The sequence below is a fragment of the Tachysurus vachellii genome, chromosome 7, assembly GCF_030014155.1.
Source record: "Tachysurus vachellii isolate PV-2020 chromosome 7, HZAU_Pvac_v1, whole genome shotgun sequence".
NCBI classification, from domain to species: Eukaryota; Metazoa; Chordata; class Actinopteri; order Siluriformes; family Bagridae; genus Tachysurus; species Tachysurus vachellii.
Genome location: NC_083466.1, coordinates 14,887,567 through 14,906,811, shown reverse-complemented (window position 1 = coordinate 14,906,811; position 19,245 = coordinate 14,887,567). Strand labels below are relative to the sequence as shown.

General features: G+C 36.2%; 1 protein-coding gene, 1 long non-coding RNA gene and 1 pseudogene across 3 annotated transcripts; 1 reads left to right on the top strand and 2 right to left on the bottom strand.

Annotated features, from left to right (window-relative positions):
• Positions 1-3,813: 3,813 nt before the first annotated feature.
• Positions 3,814-8,784, bottom strand: LOC132848651 (transmembrane protein 272-like). Its single transcript, XM_060874566.1, has 5 exons — positions 8,661-8,784; positions 6,304-6,381; positions 6,022-6,072; positions 5,084-5,275; positions 3,814-4,469 (listed from the first exon to the last, which is right to left on the bottom strand). The coding sequence occupies exons 1-5, from the start codon at positions 8,662-8,664 to the stop codon at positions 4,255-4,257; spliced, it is 540 nt and encodes a 179-aa protein (XP_060730549.1). The 5' UTR covers positions 8,665-8,784; the 3' UTR covers positions 3,814-4,254.
• On the top strand, positions 7,796-12,955 carry LOC132848653 (uncharacterized). 2 transcript variants are annotated; one of them, XR_009648753.1, is made up of 3 exons: positions 7,796-8,019; positions 8,692-8,768; positions 11,692-12,955. It is a non-coding gene; the product is annotated as an uncharacterized LOC132848653 (long non-coding RNA). The 2 variants fall into 2 exon arrangements; XR_009648754.1 differs by having other exon boundaries at positions 8,012-8,135.
• LOC132848652 (calpain-5-like) lies at positions 9,591-14,961 on the bottom strand (annotated as a pseudogene).
• Positions 14,962-19,245: the final 4,284 nt, after the last annotated feature.

Below are 19,245 nucleotides of genomic sequence, written 5' to 3'. Positions count from 1 at the left end.
TACATCCAAGAGCTTTGATAATAGCTTGCATTTAATAAGTGACGTGACGTGACGTACGGCTAAGTATGGTGACCCATACTCAGAATTCGTTCTCTGCATTTAACCCATCCAAAGTGCACACACGCAGCAGTGAACACACACACACCGTGAACACACACCCGGAGCAGTGGGCAGCCATTTATGCTTACTATAACTATAACTTGCTTACTTTATCCTAGTAGCACCCTAGCACTGGCAGAGCTGTTACGTCTGTACGATCAGAAGCTAGAGGGCTAATGACACATCTAATGACACCTTAGCCAGAGTATAATGTGTGCCTTTAAAAACTGGAGTCAAGTCACCGGTTCCATTCTGACAACTCTGACTAATGAATAATAATTTAGAAAATATTTTTTTCTCAGTTTGTTGTAACAGAAATAAAACCCTGCACGTTGTAACTTTAAAAATAGCTTGACAGTGCTTTATTATGCAGCACAGAAGGAAGAAGAACTGCTTTATCCACATAGTAAAAGAGTTAAGCTTGAAGGGAAGGTGGAAATGTAGGCGTGAGTGGTATGTTGCTGGGACTGTTCCAGTGATTGAGGCACAATTTTCACATCTCACCCCCTTCACCCTTCCTCAATGCCAACAAAAACACTTTTGCTCTGAAAATGACAGAGGATTGATGTGAAAATATTAACTACAGTACAGTAACATATTAGCTACAGAATAAAACCAGCATTTTATTTACTCAAGCACTTACTAACATTAAGTAAATTAACATTAAATATTCTTGCCTTGTGTTGGCTCTACAATATGCACCATATCAGAAGTCATATTCTCTTAATGCATCAACTTTGAATCTTATTGAAAAAGAAGAACTGCGTTTAAAATGAATAATGGAAATAATCATGCAGAGAGTTCTTCAGTAATTCAACAATTTATTATATAAGTATTTACTTACCATCACATATGCTTTTCAATGGTTATATTTGTTTGTGTCTTTTCTGTGTCTGTTTATTCCAGTCCTGTTGCTTGGTGTCTTGTGTATTGGATGTGGGTTATGGTTGTTGTTTTTTTTTGCACTGGGTGGAGTCTAAGGTGGACCTGTTTGATTAAGAACTTAATCAACCGGTTTGTAAAAGCCTGTAAGGAATCATCCAGTTTAGTTGCTGTGACATGCCAAGTACCAGTGATGGAGGAATTCAGCAAAATAATGTTTCAATGCCGTGGATCACGCAATAGTTGGCTTGTCTACAAAATTTCTCTAAATGTTTGTGCTTTTGGCATGCAAACTTATGGAACTGAGACGTAGCAAAAAGTACAGAGCTGATCTCAGCTCAGAGCTGTGACCTGTACAGTGGAACAGTGTTTGCAAGCTTGTTTATTAACAGAGAGGGTGAGGTGCTGTGAATATTCAAAATGGTGGAGATGAAATAGAGCACAGCAAATTCCTTCCTGTTACTGTTTAAACATCATAAATGTGAAACAGAAAGTGCAATGTAGCTGCACTTAAAAAACAGGCAAGAAATGGCTTGGTTGAGCAGAGAAGGGCCTAGAGTCTGTCCCAGGTGGCTCAAGGCACAAGGCAAGGTACACCCTGCACACATACAATGTAGAGACACCAATCTGCGTACAGCACATGTCTTTGGGCTGGGGAGGAAACTCCAGAATCACGGCAAGGAACACTGAAAAGTTTTGTCTCAACGTCTTATAACACTCACACAATGACTTTTATTACTCTACACCTCAACTACAAAAAAAGAACCGTTATCCTTGGACATAGTCAGATTTATTCACATCAAGGGATATATTGAATGATCTTACTGAAAATCTTATTACTGAATACTACATACTGAAAATAATTTATCTGAGTTGAGTTGCTTTGTTGTTTATTATGCAAGATTCACTGACGATTTATCAGAATCTCAGTCTCTCAGAATCTCAGACATTTCATTTAAAAACGCTTTGTTTATTACTTTATTACAATCTTTAGTTGAAACGGTAATGTCCACTGATTCAGTAAATCAGATGGCATTTAATGTGATAAATAAATGTCTCAGATATTAGTTGTTTTTTCTTTGGTTTTGTTAATTTTGTTTGTTTTAAACAAAATTGGTTCTTTCTTTTTATTTGTACCTTCCAGAGATTTGGCTGTGATAGTTTGGTTCTTTTGTTGTATTTTGTTACTTGTTGTGAATTATAGAACACGTATAAATGAATTAGACAAAACACTTTGGAGTCCCTTAGGCTGAGCTCCTTCAGTTGTCTACAACAAGTGGTCAAAATCAGTAAGAAGATATGGCGTCATTTTCTGTGTAGCAACTTTGGCATAAAACTTGTTGGGTGTCATTGACAAATCACATATCAAAAGTCTGAGAAAAAAAGGGCTTTTGATCTAGGGGTGTTTGGTCTGATCTCATGATACTAAAAGCCAAATTTGGAGGTAAATGGACAAAGTTCGTGGGAGAATAAATGGAAAAAATAAATGATTCAAAATGGTCAGATATAGAAATATCCAGATATCCAGATATAGATTAAGATTTATCCCTAATAAGCAAACCAGAGGTAATGGTGAATGGATGATGTCCCTGAAATGACTTGAGGAAGTAAACCTTGAGAAGAAAAAGACGTGAAAGGGAATACATCCTCTTCTGAGTGATATCAAATGGTGGAATACTTAATGCTACAGGAAATTAATATCATGGATTCCATTGAACTTGGCTTGACGACATTGTACTATGCAATTAGTTTTATAAAATTATGTCCAAATGTGCCCTATTAGGGATGCTAGGTGGAGCATCTGAGCATCTGGTGCAAGGCTGAGTTGCATGATCTCACACATTACCATGATGGTAACTAAGACTAAGTCCTCTTTCACTGTGCCAAATTGCATTAAAATGTATGAAGCATTATATCGGTTGCAAGTAGACTTCCTTTGTGGAAAAAGAAATTTTTGTGCTTGGTCCCCTAAAAACTATTATTATGAGTATAACATGGGAGATTGGTTTGGCAAATAAGACAGGCTTAAAAGAAACTGCTAAATTAAAAAAAAGGATGTGGCAGAAAATAAACATTTATGCCAAAATTTTGGCCATAAATCTTTACCTGTAATATCCACCATAAGGGTAATTAAGCAGTATCTTAACCTGGGAAGTTTGTAGATGATGAAGCATGTGTTGAAGAAGAAACCTGTATCTATTAGTGGATATTATCTTTTGATTTTGCCTGGTTTATTTTCTTTCCTTTAATATTTAAACATTAGAGAATTTCTGGCCAATGACACGCCAGACACATGTACAACATTCATGAGGTCACCTCTAAAATGTCCATCACTTTATCAACAATAGACATTTAATGATCATCAAATAACTCCTAAAAACACATTTAACGTTTTCCATTCACTTAAGAATAAACTAGGTAAAATTTGTACTGCAACCAGCCTCTAGAGGGCCCCAGCGACATTTTGGCTTCCCATGCAATGTGAGAAAATAATTACTCCCTGCAAAAGTAAGGAAAGTGTCTAGACAGCCTGAATAACGTAAGGCAACAATAATTAAATTTATAATTAAAGTGCATTTTTTATTAATTATAAATATTCTTTTATTAATTATAATTAGTAATTATAATTTATTATAATTACTAATTATAATTAATAAAATATATTTATAATTATTTAAAAATACATTTTAATTATGAATAGAATTATATTTTTATTTTTTTATTTTTATATAATTATATTTTAGCACCTAGAATATGTTTGTTGCATAGCACCTAAAAGCATACATATAATCATATGAGAAATCAACAAAATACAACAGAAAACCCATAGAGTACTTTAAATGTATTTACTTAATATAGTATTTGAACAATCTCTGGAAAAGTCCTGTATAGTCAGCAAGCTGAGAAGCAATGGTCTCTCTTTTAAGTGACTGAAATCATGAATTTCATGAATTCCCCATGAAATCAAAACTGATGTTTTAGAGCTTTGTAAAGTCTGCACCTGACAGCATAGTGCATATAACATTACATGCAATGTTGTTATTCATATCCTTGTACTGAGTTGCATAGAGAAAAACATAAATTAACAGTAATGTTTACACTTATGATTATCACACTCTTTGACAGTTTCCCAAACAAACATTAGACATATAGCTTGCTGATCTCCAAAGCATATTTTCACATTTTAAAACTTTTAAATACTACATTAGTATGTAATCAGGATGACTGTTATCATTTATGGATATTCATTGTGTTTTCTCTGTAACATTGTAGTCAGGCTTGGGGTTCTGGTTCAGAATGGCTTTTTGAATTTTGTACACAAACACATACGAGAAAGCAACAAAAGCCCACCAACAATATTCCTAAGAAAATGTAACCCACAGTGGTGGTCCAAAAGGCAAACAGGTAGAGCGTCTTGTTGCAGTAGGGCTTACCCACCACAGTTGAGTTGTAGTTAGGGGGGTAGATAGAGTAGATCCACACACTGCCTGTAAGAGATTGAACAAAGTCATAAGTCAAGTTCAATGGCATTCACATGGCACGACAAATATCTCGGTTGTCCCATTAGAATCTAATTACAATTTTCTATAAAAGACTACATAATTGTAAATCAAGTATACATGACCTTTAGTAATGTGTTTTAATTATGTATTATATTTTTGTATCTTATTGAACTGCATGGGTGTAATTTTGATTTGGGAAGTTCTGGGGATGTAAAGAATGACAGATCAAAACAAACTGGAATCCTTTTAAAAAAATTTTGTTATGGTTACATCACCTATAATTAATTCCACTGGTAGATTGTGAGAAGGAAAAAAGTGAACAAAAGGGCTGATTAAACTGTTCATTTGAACATTCACATTTCAATATAAGCATAAACATATTTTCTAATAAGACAAAGAAACTAAACACCCAGTATAATAGGCAACAACTGGGGCTTATACATTATGCAAATGAGCGCTCACTTTGGCAAAGCAACACCACATTATTATATTAAAAGCTGGATCTGGGACCCTTACTATGGTGCATTATACTATACTTAGTCGCCTCTTCATGTTTTTTTGGGGTTTTTTCTGGTTTCTTTAAAACATGTTTTACTCACCAGCAATCACCCAACAGAATGTGAATACAGACGCAAGGCTGGTCCATATACCAGAGAGATACTTCAGTACTCGATCATTCTGACCACAGGGCAGGCAGGCAAGCAGTAATATGGCCATGTTAAGCACTCCAGACACCAGCAAATACACAGGGATGTAGTTCTGCTGGGTACACTCCATTAGATACTTTGCACCTGAGGGAATGAGTTTCAACAGAAATTTCAACAAGGCCACAACAAAATGTTTTGGTTTCTACATGACTTTCAGTAAGGATTTACATCTCTAATCATAAGTATATGAGGCACCAGTTGTAAAAAGCTCAATACTCTTTTCTCTCGAGAGATGATTCATGCCAAATAACATATTATATAATTTATAACATATAATAAATATTATAATTGAAATATAATCTGAAGGTTGAACGTAAAATATAAAATGGATTGCATTTAAAAGTTTCATGCTACATTCATATGCTAAAAATGAATGGTAAATACATATGCTAAAACATGCCACCTGTAGGGATTTACACTATTTATACGGTACTAATTTTGGAACAGGTTTGAGACTTATATACAACATTTAGATTTATATCAAATATTTACTTTTAACATTTATGTTGAACAACTTGAAATTGTTATTTGAGTCATCTAAGTGTTCAAAACAAAACAAACACATATTTTGCATAAGCAGCTTCAGAACATTTATGCTTGTGTAATCCAACAAACATTTGTTTGGGGTGTTCTGACATTTTCTACATAGATATGCAATCTTTTGTCATCAGGGTCATTTAATTCTCAACTATTTGTATTGTTTTCTCAACTAAAACCTGGATTTTGAAAGGCAGTATAGTAAGATTATAGTACATACAGTAAGCATTTCACAGAGATCTCAGTAATAAAATTTTGTAAAGGTAAAGGTTGTCATGAAGGCAGATACTTACTGATGAAGATCTGAGCAATGGAGAAACCCGCCATAAGTAATTTGGAGATCACTGTTGATTTAATATTAAATTATTGTTAATTTTACAATATTGTGCTTTAAGTACAAAATACATGCAACGGTTCAGCACCTATATATACAGTATATATTGCTTATTACTGTGATATTGCAGCTAGGCAATCTCTTATTTTTGTAAAGACAAATAAAACACCTCAGATATAAAATAGAATGAGAATTTTTATAACTCATTTAAACAGTGAATACCATTTATGTATCTACTCACCTAAACAGGAAATGTTTGGATTCACATTCAGGAGTTTCTCTGTACCTGATGCTGCCATCATGTTTTGCATTCTATCACCTGTGTAAAAACAAATCTTCATGTAACTCCGCACACTGAGTTTTTAATTGTATACATTTTAAATAAATAAATGTTCTGGCAATAAAAACACTGTTCTGTGGAGGTTCCATTTAAAGTTACTTAATATTTTCAGCACTTCTTTTTTATAGTTATGTTCTGCTGTCATTTTTCAATGGCAAATTATTATAAACTAGGTTAAAGTGCTGCTTTCAAAAAAAAGGTCAGCTCTCAGGAACACCTATTGATTGATTTCCTATAAACCCAAGTAACCACATTAACACACAGGAGAAAAGATTTAACAGATTAACAACATTTATGCATCATCACATCCATCATAGTCATTGTCTAACTAATAAGGTCAATGTGGTCATTATCTAGAATATTGAAATCAGATGAGATTCTTTTTGGATTTTAGGTCCTTATTGAAAAAAACTTTAATGCCCTTGATGATGGGTGTGATGGCCAGGTGTCCACAAACTTTGAGCCATATGGTGAATATATTATCTCTGTAATGAGTATCACATTGTATTGCTAGTTTTTTTCATCTGAGAAATCCGGCCAAGATGAAATCTTGTCTGACATTTAAGAGTCTCGAAATTGCAATTCATAATCTCATAACATCAAGACTGGACTATTGTAATTTGTTATATAAAGGAATTAGTCAAGCCTCTATCTTGCGGCTGCAGAAGGTTTAAAATGCTGCTGCAAGATTATTAATGAATATTAAAAAACATGAACACATCACTCCGTTCCTGGTCTCCTTGCATTGGCTTCCTGTACAGTACAGGATTGATTTTAAGTTAAGATTTTAAGTTTACTAGTATATAAATCTCTGCATGGCCTTGCACCATCTTACTTATCAGATTTGTTAACTGAACATCAATACAGTAGCTTACCCATGTACGTCAGGGCTTACTTAAGACATACTTGTTTTCCATGGCATATCCCTCTTGTTGAAATATTTTTTTTTATTATTACTGTGTGTATTGCTATTATTAAAATTGTATTTATTTTCTTTTTATACATGACATTAAAACTGTGCATCTATCACAATACACCTGGACATGATAATGCTGCTATAGGACACATTATTATTATTATTATTGTTGTTGTTGTTGTTGTTGTTGTTGTTGTTGTTGTTATCATTAGTAGTAGTAGTAGTAGTAGTAGTAGTAGTATTTTTATTATTATTATAAACCACAGTCCATAGTTTACAAACAATTCTTGTCTGTTGACTAGTTATTCCACTCCACATGGGATAACAAATACACAAGACAACATTGTTCTGTTATTTTGTGTATTTAACGTGTTTCGGTGTATTTTCGTCTTACACTGTTGTGTATTTGGACTTTATGTAATTGAGGCGGACTTAACCAATATCCGAGGTAAGCGGCCGCTTACACGCCCATGGATTCAGGGGGCTCTATCAAATACCCATAAGCCTACATAAATCATATAGAACGTTCATCTTATATATCATAGTTTGTTTGTTTAGGATATCATTATTCCGATTTTAACTTTATTATTTTTACATCTGCACGAATGCGCCCCCCCTTTTTGGATTATTTTGGATCATTCCATTAGAACTGCGCAATAAGCTGTTGGTCTTCGTTCAAGAAAAAGTTAAGAAGCGAGACGGTAAGTAGAATGTTGATAGCTGAGTGAAGTCGAAATTAAAGTTGTAAGGGAATAAATTAATGATGAAATGCAGCTACAGAATGGAACAGTAAAAAAGGAAGAGACGCAAAAATAATGTAAGCAAACTCAAAAGTCTCTTATTTTGAACACCTGGTCTCACAGGTATGAGCTCAGGGGAGTGTAGGACAAGAACAAGTCATACAGCAGCACAATAAGGGTTATAAAAGTACAAATCAACTGGGTTTTTATTGTCATTACTGTATAAGCTTGTATACATTAATGACAATAAAAACCCAGTTGATTTGACACCATAATAATATCTTCCACATGCTAATTATAACCTAGAAATCCTTAATATCTTCAAACTGTATTAACAGCAACTTTTTTGAACGTTAATCTTTAGTAGGCTTGAGATATTACATGTGTGTTATTACGAGCAAACAAAAAGTACAAGTGCTGTGTCCTCATTTGATTTGAACAAACATAACATACATTGCAGTGAAAGCAGAAACATCTGAGTTAATCACTATCTTTAAAATTGTGAAAAAAAAAGTTCAAGCCCATGTTTGTGTGCAAAATTCGAATGAACAATTCATAGAATAAGCGGCCATGCAGAAAACAGAAATGAAGCAAAAATGTACCCATTTGTTCTGTCTGATCTCTATTCTGCAGTCCTTTTCTGTGGCTGAGATGATCCGTATTAAACACTTAACATAACAAACATGTATGACAGAGGTACAGCATATGAGGTAAGCATACACTGCCTGTTGAAGCTAGTCTGTCTCCTGCAAAACCACACCCTTCTGTTGGTCTGGACTACTGTGATTTTACAGATGTTTTGAAAATGTTGATATATAGTTTGGCAAACAAAATTCAATATTTTCAATAAATCATATTACTTTTACGTCTTTTGTTATGCTTAATTGCACATTTTGCTTTAAACACATGCAGACTGAGAACATCTGCATATTATCTGAGTTACAGTAGAAACATTAGAAAAAACATATAGCACTTTGTTCTGTCCTCATCAGACTTTCTAATTAAACTTCCCTGTCTACAGTGTGTATCTCATTTGTACAAAAGATAAGCACCAAGTATGCCTGGTACTGTATATACTTAACAACCACTTCAAGAGGAACTGGTTATTCAAATACCCAGAATAAGCCACACACCTTTATTCAGAGGAAAAACAAATGGTGCCAACATAATTGTCAAAAAAATAACAAAAAGTGATTTGGTGGATAGTGATTATGAAACATTTTCAGAGCCCTGCTTTCAAGAATTTCATTGTCAGATAGTTGATTGCTATCATTTTCCCATTAAATTAAGGCCATGCGAACTCAGATTCTTGTCCTACAGTCAACAACAGACACCATGCACACAGATTTTATACAACAATACCTGCAATACCATTGAACAAAAGCTGCAGGTCTCCTGCCCTGTCAAAAGCAGTGCATGACAATACTCAACTGTAAAAGAGAATGTTGCAGAAATCTGGTCCCAAGCTGGCTTTTCTAGTGCATTTTCAAAATGTATTAATAGCTCAGTTCCATTGTATAATTCAGAGGAGGTCATAAGTCTGTCAGGCATTGACTGGTGGAAGTCTCTACATAGATGCAGCCACGAGACTGACCACCTTGCAGTTCAATCACTCTGGTCCGCCCTCGTTCACTGGCCCCTGTTTGAAGATGAGCTCTTCCCAGGAAGGAGTCAAATAGCAAACCTCTTCCCCATATCTGAATGCACACATATACAAACATTGCTGAAAGTTTCTATATCACTGTGACACTTGTGCAAATTGTTGAAGACAACACATCTCACCTCTATAAAGATTTTCTTCTTAGGTTTTCTCCTGTAGAAAATGGCTTTTGTGTTAAATTCAGGATTTCCATCTTTTTTAAAGACACGTGTTCGTATAGAGTCCCCCTCACACTTAATGACCGCATATACGTCTGGAGCTTTGAGAAAGAAAAATGGTAAGAGACTTGAAAGTAACAGTGCATACAGATGCTTTAAAATGAAATCATTGGACTTGTCATGAAATCAAGAAATGTCATTTTTCAACCCACGGTTGAAATGTCAGCTCATGCTGCAGGATAATGCTGTTCTCTTTGTGCCAAACAAAAGAGAGTCTTTTCTTTTCTTTCAGGTCATTCTGGATTACAGTATCTGCTAAATGACTAGATGTAAATGCAAATAAGTCAAGTGTTTTCCAAAATCATTCTAATTACCTTGTATAAATGATATGTAATGAAGAGAAATTCGAGCATGATATTGTTGTATAACAATAGTAGTGTGGTGATGAACTTGTAGCAACCTGGATGTTTGGGATTGCTGAGTGTGGAGGCTCTGTGCAGTTGCACTGTCACAACAGCACATGGATAAGGCATACAACACTGCCACAGAGAGAAAGCAGGCAACTCCTCCTTCAGCTCCCTGTAGAGACAGATGGGAAGTGGGCCATAAACTCTTACAGCTGTTATGTGTATTGGGAGTGAGATAATCATGATGGGAAGGAAGCTGTACATAATGAAACTTTATATCAAACTGCTGATATAATCAAGTGAAGCACTCCAATCCAGTCTACATACAGTATGGCCTGCAGCATCTCACCTGAGTTTGACATGCGTGTGTGAGAAGAGTCGGAGAAGGAAGCGGCCAGTAACCCCAGGCTGGAAGGTGGTGGGTAAGAGGGCATAGCGTCCAGGGTCAAGGGTTACACGCAGGGTAATGCTACGTGAGTCCATGTAAACTGAACTGGCTGTCTGCTCATTAAAACACTGCACTCTGCTCACACGGTTCACCTCAACCTGACAGAGAATTAAAAAGGTAACGCTGTAGTCACAGCAGAATGTGACAAGATGACAAGATGTTTCCTATTAACATAATTTCTTATTTGAACCTCACAGATCTGCTGGAAATGTACAGTATATACCCATAAGTGATAACAGATTGCACACAATCTTACCCTCAGCACCTCAAAGCCGATTGGAAGATTTTCACCTCCTCCTTCCCTCCGTTTCATCCTTCTGTCCTCTTGCTGCAAGCATATGAGCACCTCATCCCCCTTTCTTTCCAACTCGAACATGAACTGAAGGAGAGAAAATAGTCATGCAGAAGGAATGATACAAAATAGATAAAAAGTCCAAGTGCCCAGTTCTATATAGGGCAATTAGAGAATGTATTTTAACTGTATGTTAGTATTAGATATAAGCTCAATATTACAGATTAGTTCAATATTAGAGATATGTTCATTTATTGCGAATTTTTATTATTTTGTGTGAACACCTGGTCTCACAGGTAAATTGTAAATTGTGTGTTTTGCGTTCCATCATGCTTCCATCAATCTTCTTTGAGTTTGGTTACAGTAGAAAGTTAAATGTTCTTTGGTGACCATTCTGCAGTACCTGAGGATTATGAAGAAATGTCTCTCTGTGGTTAATACATCCTCCACACCTACTTCTCCTGTCCACCCCTCTCTCCCAACTGTCATCCACTAGTCCTTCCTCTCTTTTTTTAAATTCATTGTCTTTCTCTTTTGTTGTCCTCTCTCCTCTTTGTGTTAGATCAGCTTTAGGTTCATCTTTGGCTATCTTCTCTTTCACACTGTGATCCCTCCTTTTATGCAGCTGCTTTTCACTCAGTCTTTCTTCTTTCCTATCTCCTCTAAAGGAAGTATGTGGAAGAGACCATTGGGAACTTGAGAAGACCTTCTGAGTGTTGGAGGATCGAGAAGCAGCTGGTTTTGTTGAGTCTAGAGGAGCATGAATCCATTCTCCAGTACAATGTGTCTCGCTCCAGTGACCCCAATGCCAGAGCAGGCATTGTTTCACCAGCCTGCACACCACCATATCTGTGAAGTGGTGGCAGAAGTCCTCAAACTCCATCCTGGTGAAGGAAAGACACAAAGGTCTAGCATAAATTTGGAATGTATTCCCACTGTGTTTTCAGAGTACAAGCGTAATGAAATATGTAATTATGTAGCATTATGTAATCAGGTACATCACAGAACATTTTATCCAGCCCTATGTATCTTGGTTGCTTCAATGATGTACAAGAAATTAATTCTTCATGGTGAACTTGTTCATTTTAGCATTAATATATCATTAATATAGAGTATGAGAGCAATCAAACTGTGGTTCTGTGCATGCTCACATCACTGCTTTAGAGTTGCTGCGTTTTTGTGTGCACGCATTCACTGCATACAATTCAATTCATTAGCTTGACAGTGTACACAAGACTTGCATTACATAGAATCACATGGTATCTAATGTTGGTTTTGGAGCATTTGCTATGAATACAAGAATGAATAAGTGAGTACATCATCTGGCCCAATTTCATTAACACTATCGATGCATCCCTTCTTTAAATTTTATTCAGTTCTGAAGATTTTTCAAGAATAAAACCATTCGTTACCAAAATTCTCCCACATCTCTGACAATCAGCCCCATCTTCTCTCTCTCGCAGCGGCCCACCTTCTGCCATTGCTGCGAGCTGCAGATATATGCACAATATAATTTAGAATGATTAAAATATTGACTCAAAAATAAATTGGTCATACCAGCCTAAGGACTTTCAAAAATATGTATATAAACCAAAAATATAGGTGCAATGTATAACGCATATTACCCCTGGCTCCAGGCTCCAGTCCAGTCTGCTGTGCCCCACGGGTTCCTCATGCGTATCATGTAGAGCCGGGATGTTCCACAAACAGCCAGCAGATTCTCCCCAACACGAATCTTTTTAAGTGCAGTTACACCATATGCATGGCCTTTCACTAAACCACATTCCAGCACAGACTCGACCTGCTCTCCTTCTGCTGGCTGCACAGAAACAGACATCAGGCATGCATATGTCATTATATATTAATTTAGAATCCTTTAGAAATATGTTTGATTTTTGCTGAAAGAGCTTTCTGTTTTTTTACCCGTATGGAGCATGTTATGAGAGATTTACAGAAGTGTGCTTGGGCTAGTGTCTGAAACAGCGCCTTCCTTTGGTCACCATGTTGGCTCAGTTTCTCTCTGTCCAAGCTCAGTGGTTCAGATACTCCTCCAGTGAAATCCACCAGAGCTTCTGCAGTGTTTCCTCCCTCCAAGGCTTCATAACAGCCATTGAGCCTGACAGAAAAAGAAAGATACAGAATTCTTACATAGTTGCTGCATTATTGTATTATTACAATAAAATATTACTCATAAAATGCTTCATGTTGTCAGCATGATTCAATTCAAATGTCTCCTACAATCTCTTCTGTCAGTTTAGAAGCTACTTTATATTTGTATCTCTTGTCCATGGTAGCAACAAATCTATTAACAAGTTATTATTTGGTAATTATTTGGTATTATTTGGTTTCCTAAGAATGCAAAGGACTTGAAAAAATGGCTACAATTTTGGTCAATCATTCTTGGAAACATTAATGCAAGGCAAAAAACTAAAACATTAGCTATGAGGATCTCTGATATCTAAACCTGCAGTGTTCATGCATCCTAACGAGGTGAACAAATGAGTGCAGAACATAAGCTGCAGTTATCTTGAAATTAGCTGCAGTTATCTTTAATAGATAAAATGAAATCAGCAAAATGAATGTATGTGAACTGCCTAATTTATAGCTTTAATTAATCTTTAAATCAAACATAAAAAAACAGAAAACAAGTGTGACCTTGTTGACTTTAACTATGGCATGATTGTTGGTGCCAGATGGGCTGGTTTGAGTATTTCAGCAATGGGTTCCACTGCTCTGTAAGCCAAGAACAGGAATCTGGGGCTATCATGGGAACAGGATCAAAGAAACTGGCCAGTTGATGATAAGAAATAAGTCACCTTGTCTTTTTCTAGTCTTCAGCTGTCTAGTTTCACTAGGGGCATGTGGTAGCCTAGTGGTTAAGGTGTTGGGCTAACAATCGGAAGGTTGTGAGTTTGATCCCAGGTCCACTAAGCTGCCACTGTTGAGCCCCTGAGCAAGGCCCTTAACCCTCAATTGCTCAGTTGTATTAAAATGAAATAATGTAAGTTCCTCTGGATAAGGGTGTCTGCCAAATGCTGGAAATGTAAACGTAGTTTCAGTGAGTCTGTGCCAATAATATAGCCTCAGATTCCGAGGAGTGGAACTTTGTGGTATTCTGCTCATCCACTTAAAGGTTCATTGTGTTGTGAGTTGTATGATGCTCACTTTTCTGCTCACTTTGGTTGTAAAGAGTGATTATATGAGTTATTATGGACTCATATGGACTTTGATCTCTCTCATCAACAAAGCGTTTCAGTCCCTGCTCACAGAATGGCACACTTTTCTCCATTCTGATGTTTGATTAACTGAAGATTTTATACATCATGCTGTTGCCACATGATTGATTGGATAGCTTCTTAAATGAGCAGGTGTATAGGTTTTCATTCATTCAGAATTAAACATTTCCTTTACAAATCTTTATTATAGTTTCAGAAACATATCCTTCTTTAACATGTCATACTTGGCATAAGCTTTCTCCAGCAGGGCACTCCAAAACTCCCGTGGTGTGGCTGAGCGACAGAAGAGCAGAGTTCCATCTTCACTGACCGGTAAGCGGTCATCCACCACCACATCCATCCACTGACCCAAACGCCAGAAGCGGAAGTGAAAAATTCCTGCATATAGGTATGGACACTTGGGGTTCCACTCTTGTTCCTTGTGATCTGGGATGACCTGGATATGGATATCGTCTGGTGAGGGGTGGGAACTGTTAATAAATAGAGGGTGTACTTCTCTCTACCTTTTTTTACATACACACCTTCTTCCAAAGTGATGGCTCTGTTGCAAGACAGGAAGTAGCTGCCACCATCCAGCAGTTACCCAGACTGCCCTGGTGCAGATCTCTGGTACTAATTCCATCCACAAAAAGTCGTGGGTCTTTACACATTTCCTGAGTCAGAGAGAGAGGTAGAGCAAAAATGTGTGGATATAAATGAGTAAAAGAGAGAAGTGCTGTCAGCCAAGACCTTCTCATTTATACACTGACATTGGATCCTGTCTCCAAGGATCTCCTGGTGTCAGGTTATTGATGCCAAACACACAGACACAATGTTATTCCACATAACTGACACACACAAGCAGAATGTGCAATATACAATCGGAAGCTTTTGAGATTATTACCTTATAACACATCAACGATGCCACATTACTGTATGTGTGTGGGCAAGTCTAAAAAAAAAACAGGTAACTAATTAATCACTTCATTTGATGTAAACTAAAAACTAGTTTTTGTGCCATAGAGACTAGAGCTGCTTTTAACCTTTCATACACTATACATTGCTGCACCGATTATTCAGCAGATAATCACTAATAAGATGATTACTCCACTTCTTCAAACCTCTTTACTAATCGCTGATGCTGCCCTTTAGCCCAAGTATCAAGTTTCAAGTTCATATCGGTTAACCGCTGTGTCAGAGGATGGTTGTCCTTAGATCTGAACAGATTCCACTGTCCATCTATTTATATGGGATATGCATGGTGAAACTATTAGCTTTATTTTGCTGACTAAATACCCCACAACAGTCAAAAGACTTTTATTAATGTCTTTAATGTCAGTTTTTTAGGGGATTTAGTTGAGAGATTTACTAAAGTAAACCAGAAATATTATTAAGAAGCCATTTGGTATAATACACAGTTATATTAATGTTATAGTCTGCCTGTCAATTAGTTAGCCTAATGTCTGCTAACTTGCTAACAACTTGCTAACACGTTTTTGAGAATAGGAATGTCTATGCACAGAACTCAAATTTGTAACTTTACTGATGATTGGAGTCTTTGGGCAGTTCATATTAATGTGCTATAAATATATATATGTGTGTGTATATTTTTTTTTTTTTTTTTTACCTTAATGCTTCTGATGCCAAGCACACACCAGACACACTTTCAAGGTTTTCAATTGCATTGGGCTGATGCCTTGTCAACATTAGAAAGGCCTTTAATTAAACATATCTGTAATAGCACCTCTGACTCTGTAACCACAATTAGACTGGCACTAGCTAGATGTCCACATAAAGACAGGAGAATGTCATGAACTTTTGACACTTCGTGTGCCTGCCATCTATAGCACAAAGAAATAGCAACAACTCACTTTTGACAAGGTGGCGATGATGGCGCTCATTTAGTTAGAAAAACTGTAGTATATTGGACCATATTCTTTGTTTAAAAAAGTTAGAGAGTACCAATGGTTGTACAGTTTCCCATAATCCCAAGTAAAACGCTTGATTAGTTCAACTTTAACTTTTGGTTAAGCGATGGTTTTTCTCACCCGTGGTCTTTTCCACGTGAGACCTGGAGGAGGTGTTCTCTTGTAGAACAATGACTGAGTACAGGCAGGGAAGTGTGGGTCTTTAAAAAGTGCTCCATGCCTCAAACATGCTCGCTTCAGCTTGTGATAGTTTTGACCATGAAACAGACAAACTCTCTCTGGCATCCTGCAGAGGTGAGAAGATAATAATAAGACACTGCACACAAAGCATGACACATTTACCTTATAAAATACTACACTCCATCAGATCTATCTCAGTTTATACACACACTTCATGATTGATACAGTATAGCCAGCATTTTAACAGGTAAGCCGTGTGCTGACTTTTGCAGTTTACATTTAATCTAATATGCTTGGCACTGGAACTGAATGAATCAGAAGTGAACAGAACAGAAAAAACATTCACTTGTAGTTGAATGTACAAAGTTTTTGTATTTTTGGTTTAGCTTTACAGTCCAAAAGCTCAGGCCTTTAATTAAGTTCTCATTTAGAGTCGTATTAAGACTAAAATGTTAAATCTTTAATCTAAAGAGTAAAGTATTAGGTGGATCAATTTGTCAATATTTACCTTAATTTAATTTATGAAAAATTAGAATCTCATGGTTAATTGGACTGACTGTTCATCACTAGAGCTCAAATAGAATGGCCAGAAATATTTTACCAGGTAATTAGCAAAATACTTATGGATTAATCCTATGGTTAAGGGGAGCCGTTTGCTGTTAAGGGTTTTGGCAGGGGCAAAAAGGACAGGCCTGGGGCCAGGAGTGAGCGTCAGAATATGATCTAGCTCTGCGTCTGTGTCAGTGTATATGCCAGGATAATTTGTGGGTACAAGAGTGCATGCAAATACCACATAGGCCATCACTAACACCCCACACACATCCAAACCAACCAACCTATTTACAGACAAACAGCGTAAACTGTTTCACACTTAATACACAGTGACATTATATTAAATGTTCTTATTTGCAGTTCAGTTTAGGCAAAAAACAATAAATTTTTAAACAAATATTAAACATATGCAAAAAGTATTTTTTTAAAAATGCAGTTTGAAGAAACAATATAAGAAGCAAAAAATAATAATCAAAAAGAGGTATTAAAGGGAGGTTAAAGAAGGGAATTATAATTTAAATATGTAATGCTATCTAAAAAAATGATTTAACTTTTGTGTCCATATTTAACTAAGCAGGAAAATATTAGCTTAGTTACGTTTATACAAATCTAGCTTAAACTACTATATAAATATATCTGTTCTATAAATATCCATTTTTTATTTTTTAGTTCAACAATTAATTAGTTAGTTATACAATTAATAAACCTCAGGTATATATATACGTGTGTGTGTGTGTGTGTGTGTGTACCTGAGGTTTATTAATTGTATAAATTGAATTAAAAAATAAAAAATATTTATATATATATGATTATAGAGACAAAAGAAACACAATACACACTAAACACAAACATGAATCTAGATATTTTATATATATTTATGTAGAAAATGTAATTAATCATTAATTAATCATATTGAATAGATTATTTTCATATATACATACATGAGAATAATATTTTTTACATGCAAGTATTTCTTTTAAAAAATAAAACTAAAAAAAACATTTTTGCTGATGTGTTACATGCTGTAGGAAGGATCAAATATGAACACTTTTATGCTCTGATCATTAAACTTTATACTTAAGCAGTTAGTAAATGCATAATTTGCGAAAATAAGCCTTGAAAGAGTGTTACTAAACACAGACTGAGCGCTCACCCTTTTCCTTCGTCTCGGACACTTTGTCTCTTCGGTGTGTTATCCTAGATCTTAGCTATATCCAGACATCTATACACTTTCATTAACTTTTTCTTAACACCATGATGAATCAGCTGCTAATCAGAATAAAATGCTCAAAAGGCTGCTATCTGTATTTCAGGCCAACTAAGAGCATGACAGGGAAACTGCAGTAGAGAGACTAAAGAGCAACGAGTGTTTCATTTCACATACCTGTCTACTAGCTGTCACCATGGCAACCAGATCCTGAACACCAGACCAACTGAATGTACTGGTAATGGACTGGTGTACTGGCAGGAGAATACAACCCAGTGTCTAACTACACCCCTGCTGTGAGAAGGTTAGTTTATGACACTCAGGTGTCTGATTAATTGGTACATTTGGCATTACACGTGTTCTTTATCTTGCCATATTTCTTACAGCAAATTCAGTCGTCAGCACCTACACATAGACGAGATCTGTCGGTACTTTGTAGAGCTCACACAGGGGTCCATCACCAGCAGATGGGATCTACACTTGCAGTTGTAACATTCTCCCTCCTGTCACATTATCTGAGTTAACAATATTGTGACAGATGGTTAAAGTAGCAAACTGACTATCACATTTTTGTGCAATCCAGCCAATCCATCATGCAATCCAATCCAATAAGGTGGAATCAATTTAACGTGGAATATACAGATATAACAATAGATATAATATAATTAAATTAAACAAGAACATCTAGAAAGAAGTTCTAGAATCTAGAAAGAATGTACAACCAAGCAAGAAGCATACAGACCACTTATGTTAATGATCTATATTTGACTATCACTTCCACACATTCTCATTGTTCATGTGGTCTTGCTGAAATAAAGCAACGTGTTGACCAAGATCTTCCCTCTGGTCAAACTGTTGCTCTCAACCATAACTCCATAACTCAGTTTAAAGACATACACCGGCCTACTGCACTGCTTCGTCTATTTGGCATGAAGCAATCCCCATTCCCTGGCATGCACACACGAACAAATGCAAAGTCACACTTACGTCTTTCTCACTTTTTCTTGTCTGCTCGCTCATTCACCACTCGTCCCTGTCTGTTTTTCTCATCCCCACTCTCCTGGCAAATCCATCATGCCGTATCTGTTGTCATTAAACGCGTGGCAGTGACACCTGAGTCCTTCATGGGCCTCCAGCCGA

Coding starts and splice junctions, on each gene's coding strand:
- LOC132848651 (XM_060874566.1), bottom strand. Junction 6,073..6,303: donor TCCAAACATTTCCTGTTTAG/GTGAGTAGATAC, acceptor TTAAATCAACAG/TGATCTCCAAATTACTTATG. Junction 5,276..6,021: donor CATTGCTCAGATCTTCATCA/GTAAGTATCTGC, acceptor TCATTCCCTCAG/GTGCAAAGTATCTAATGGAG.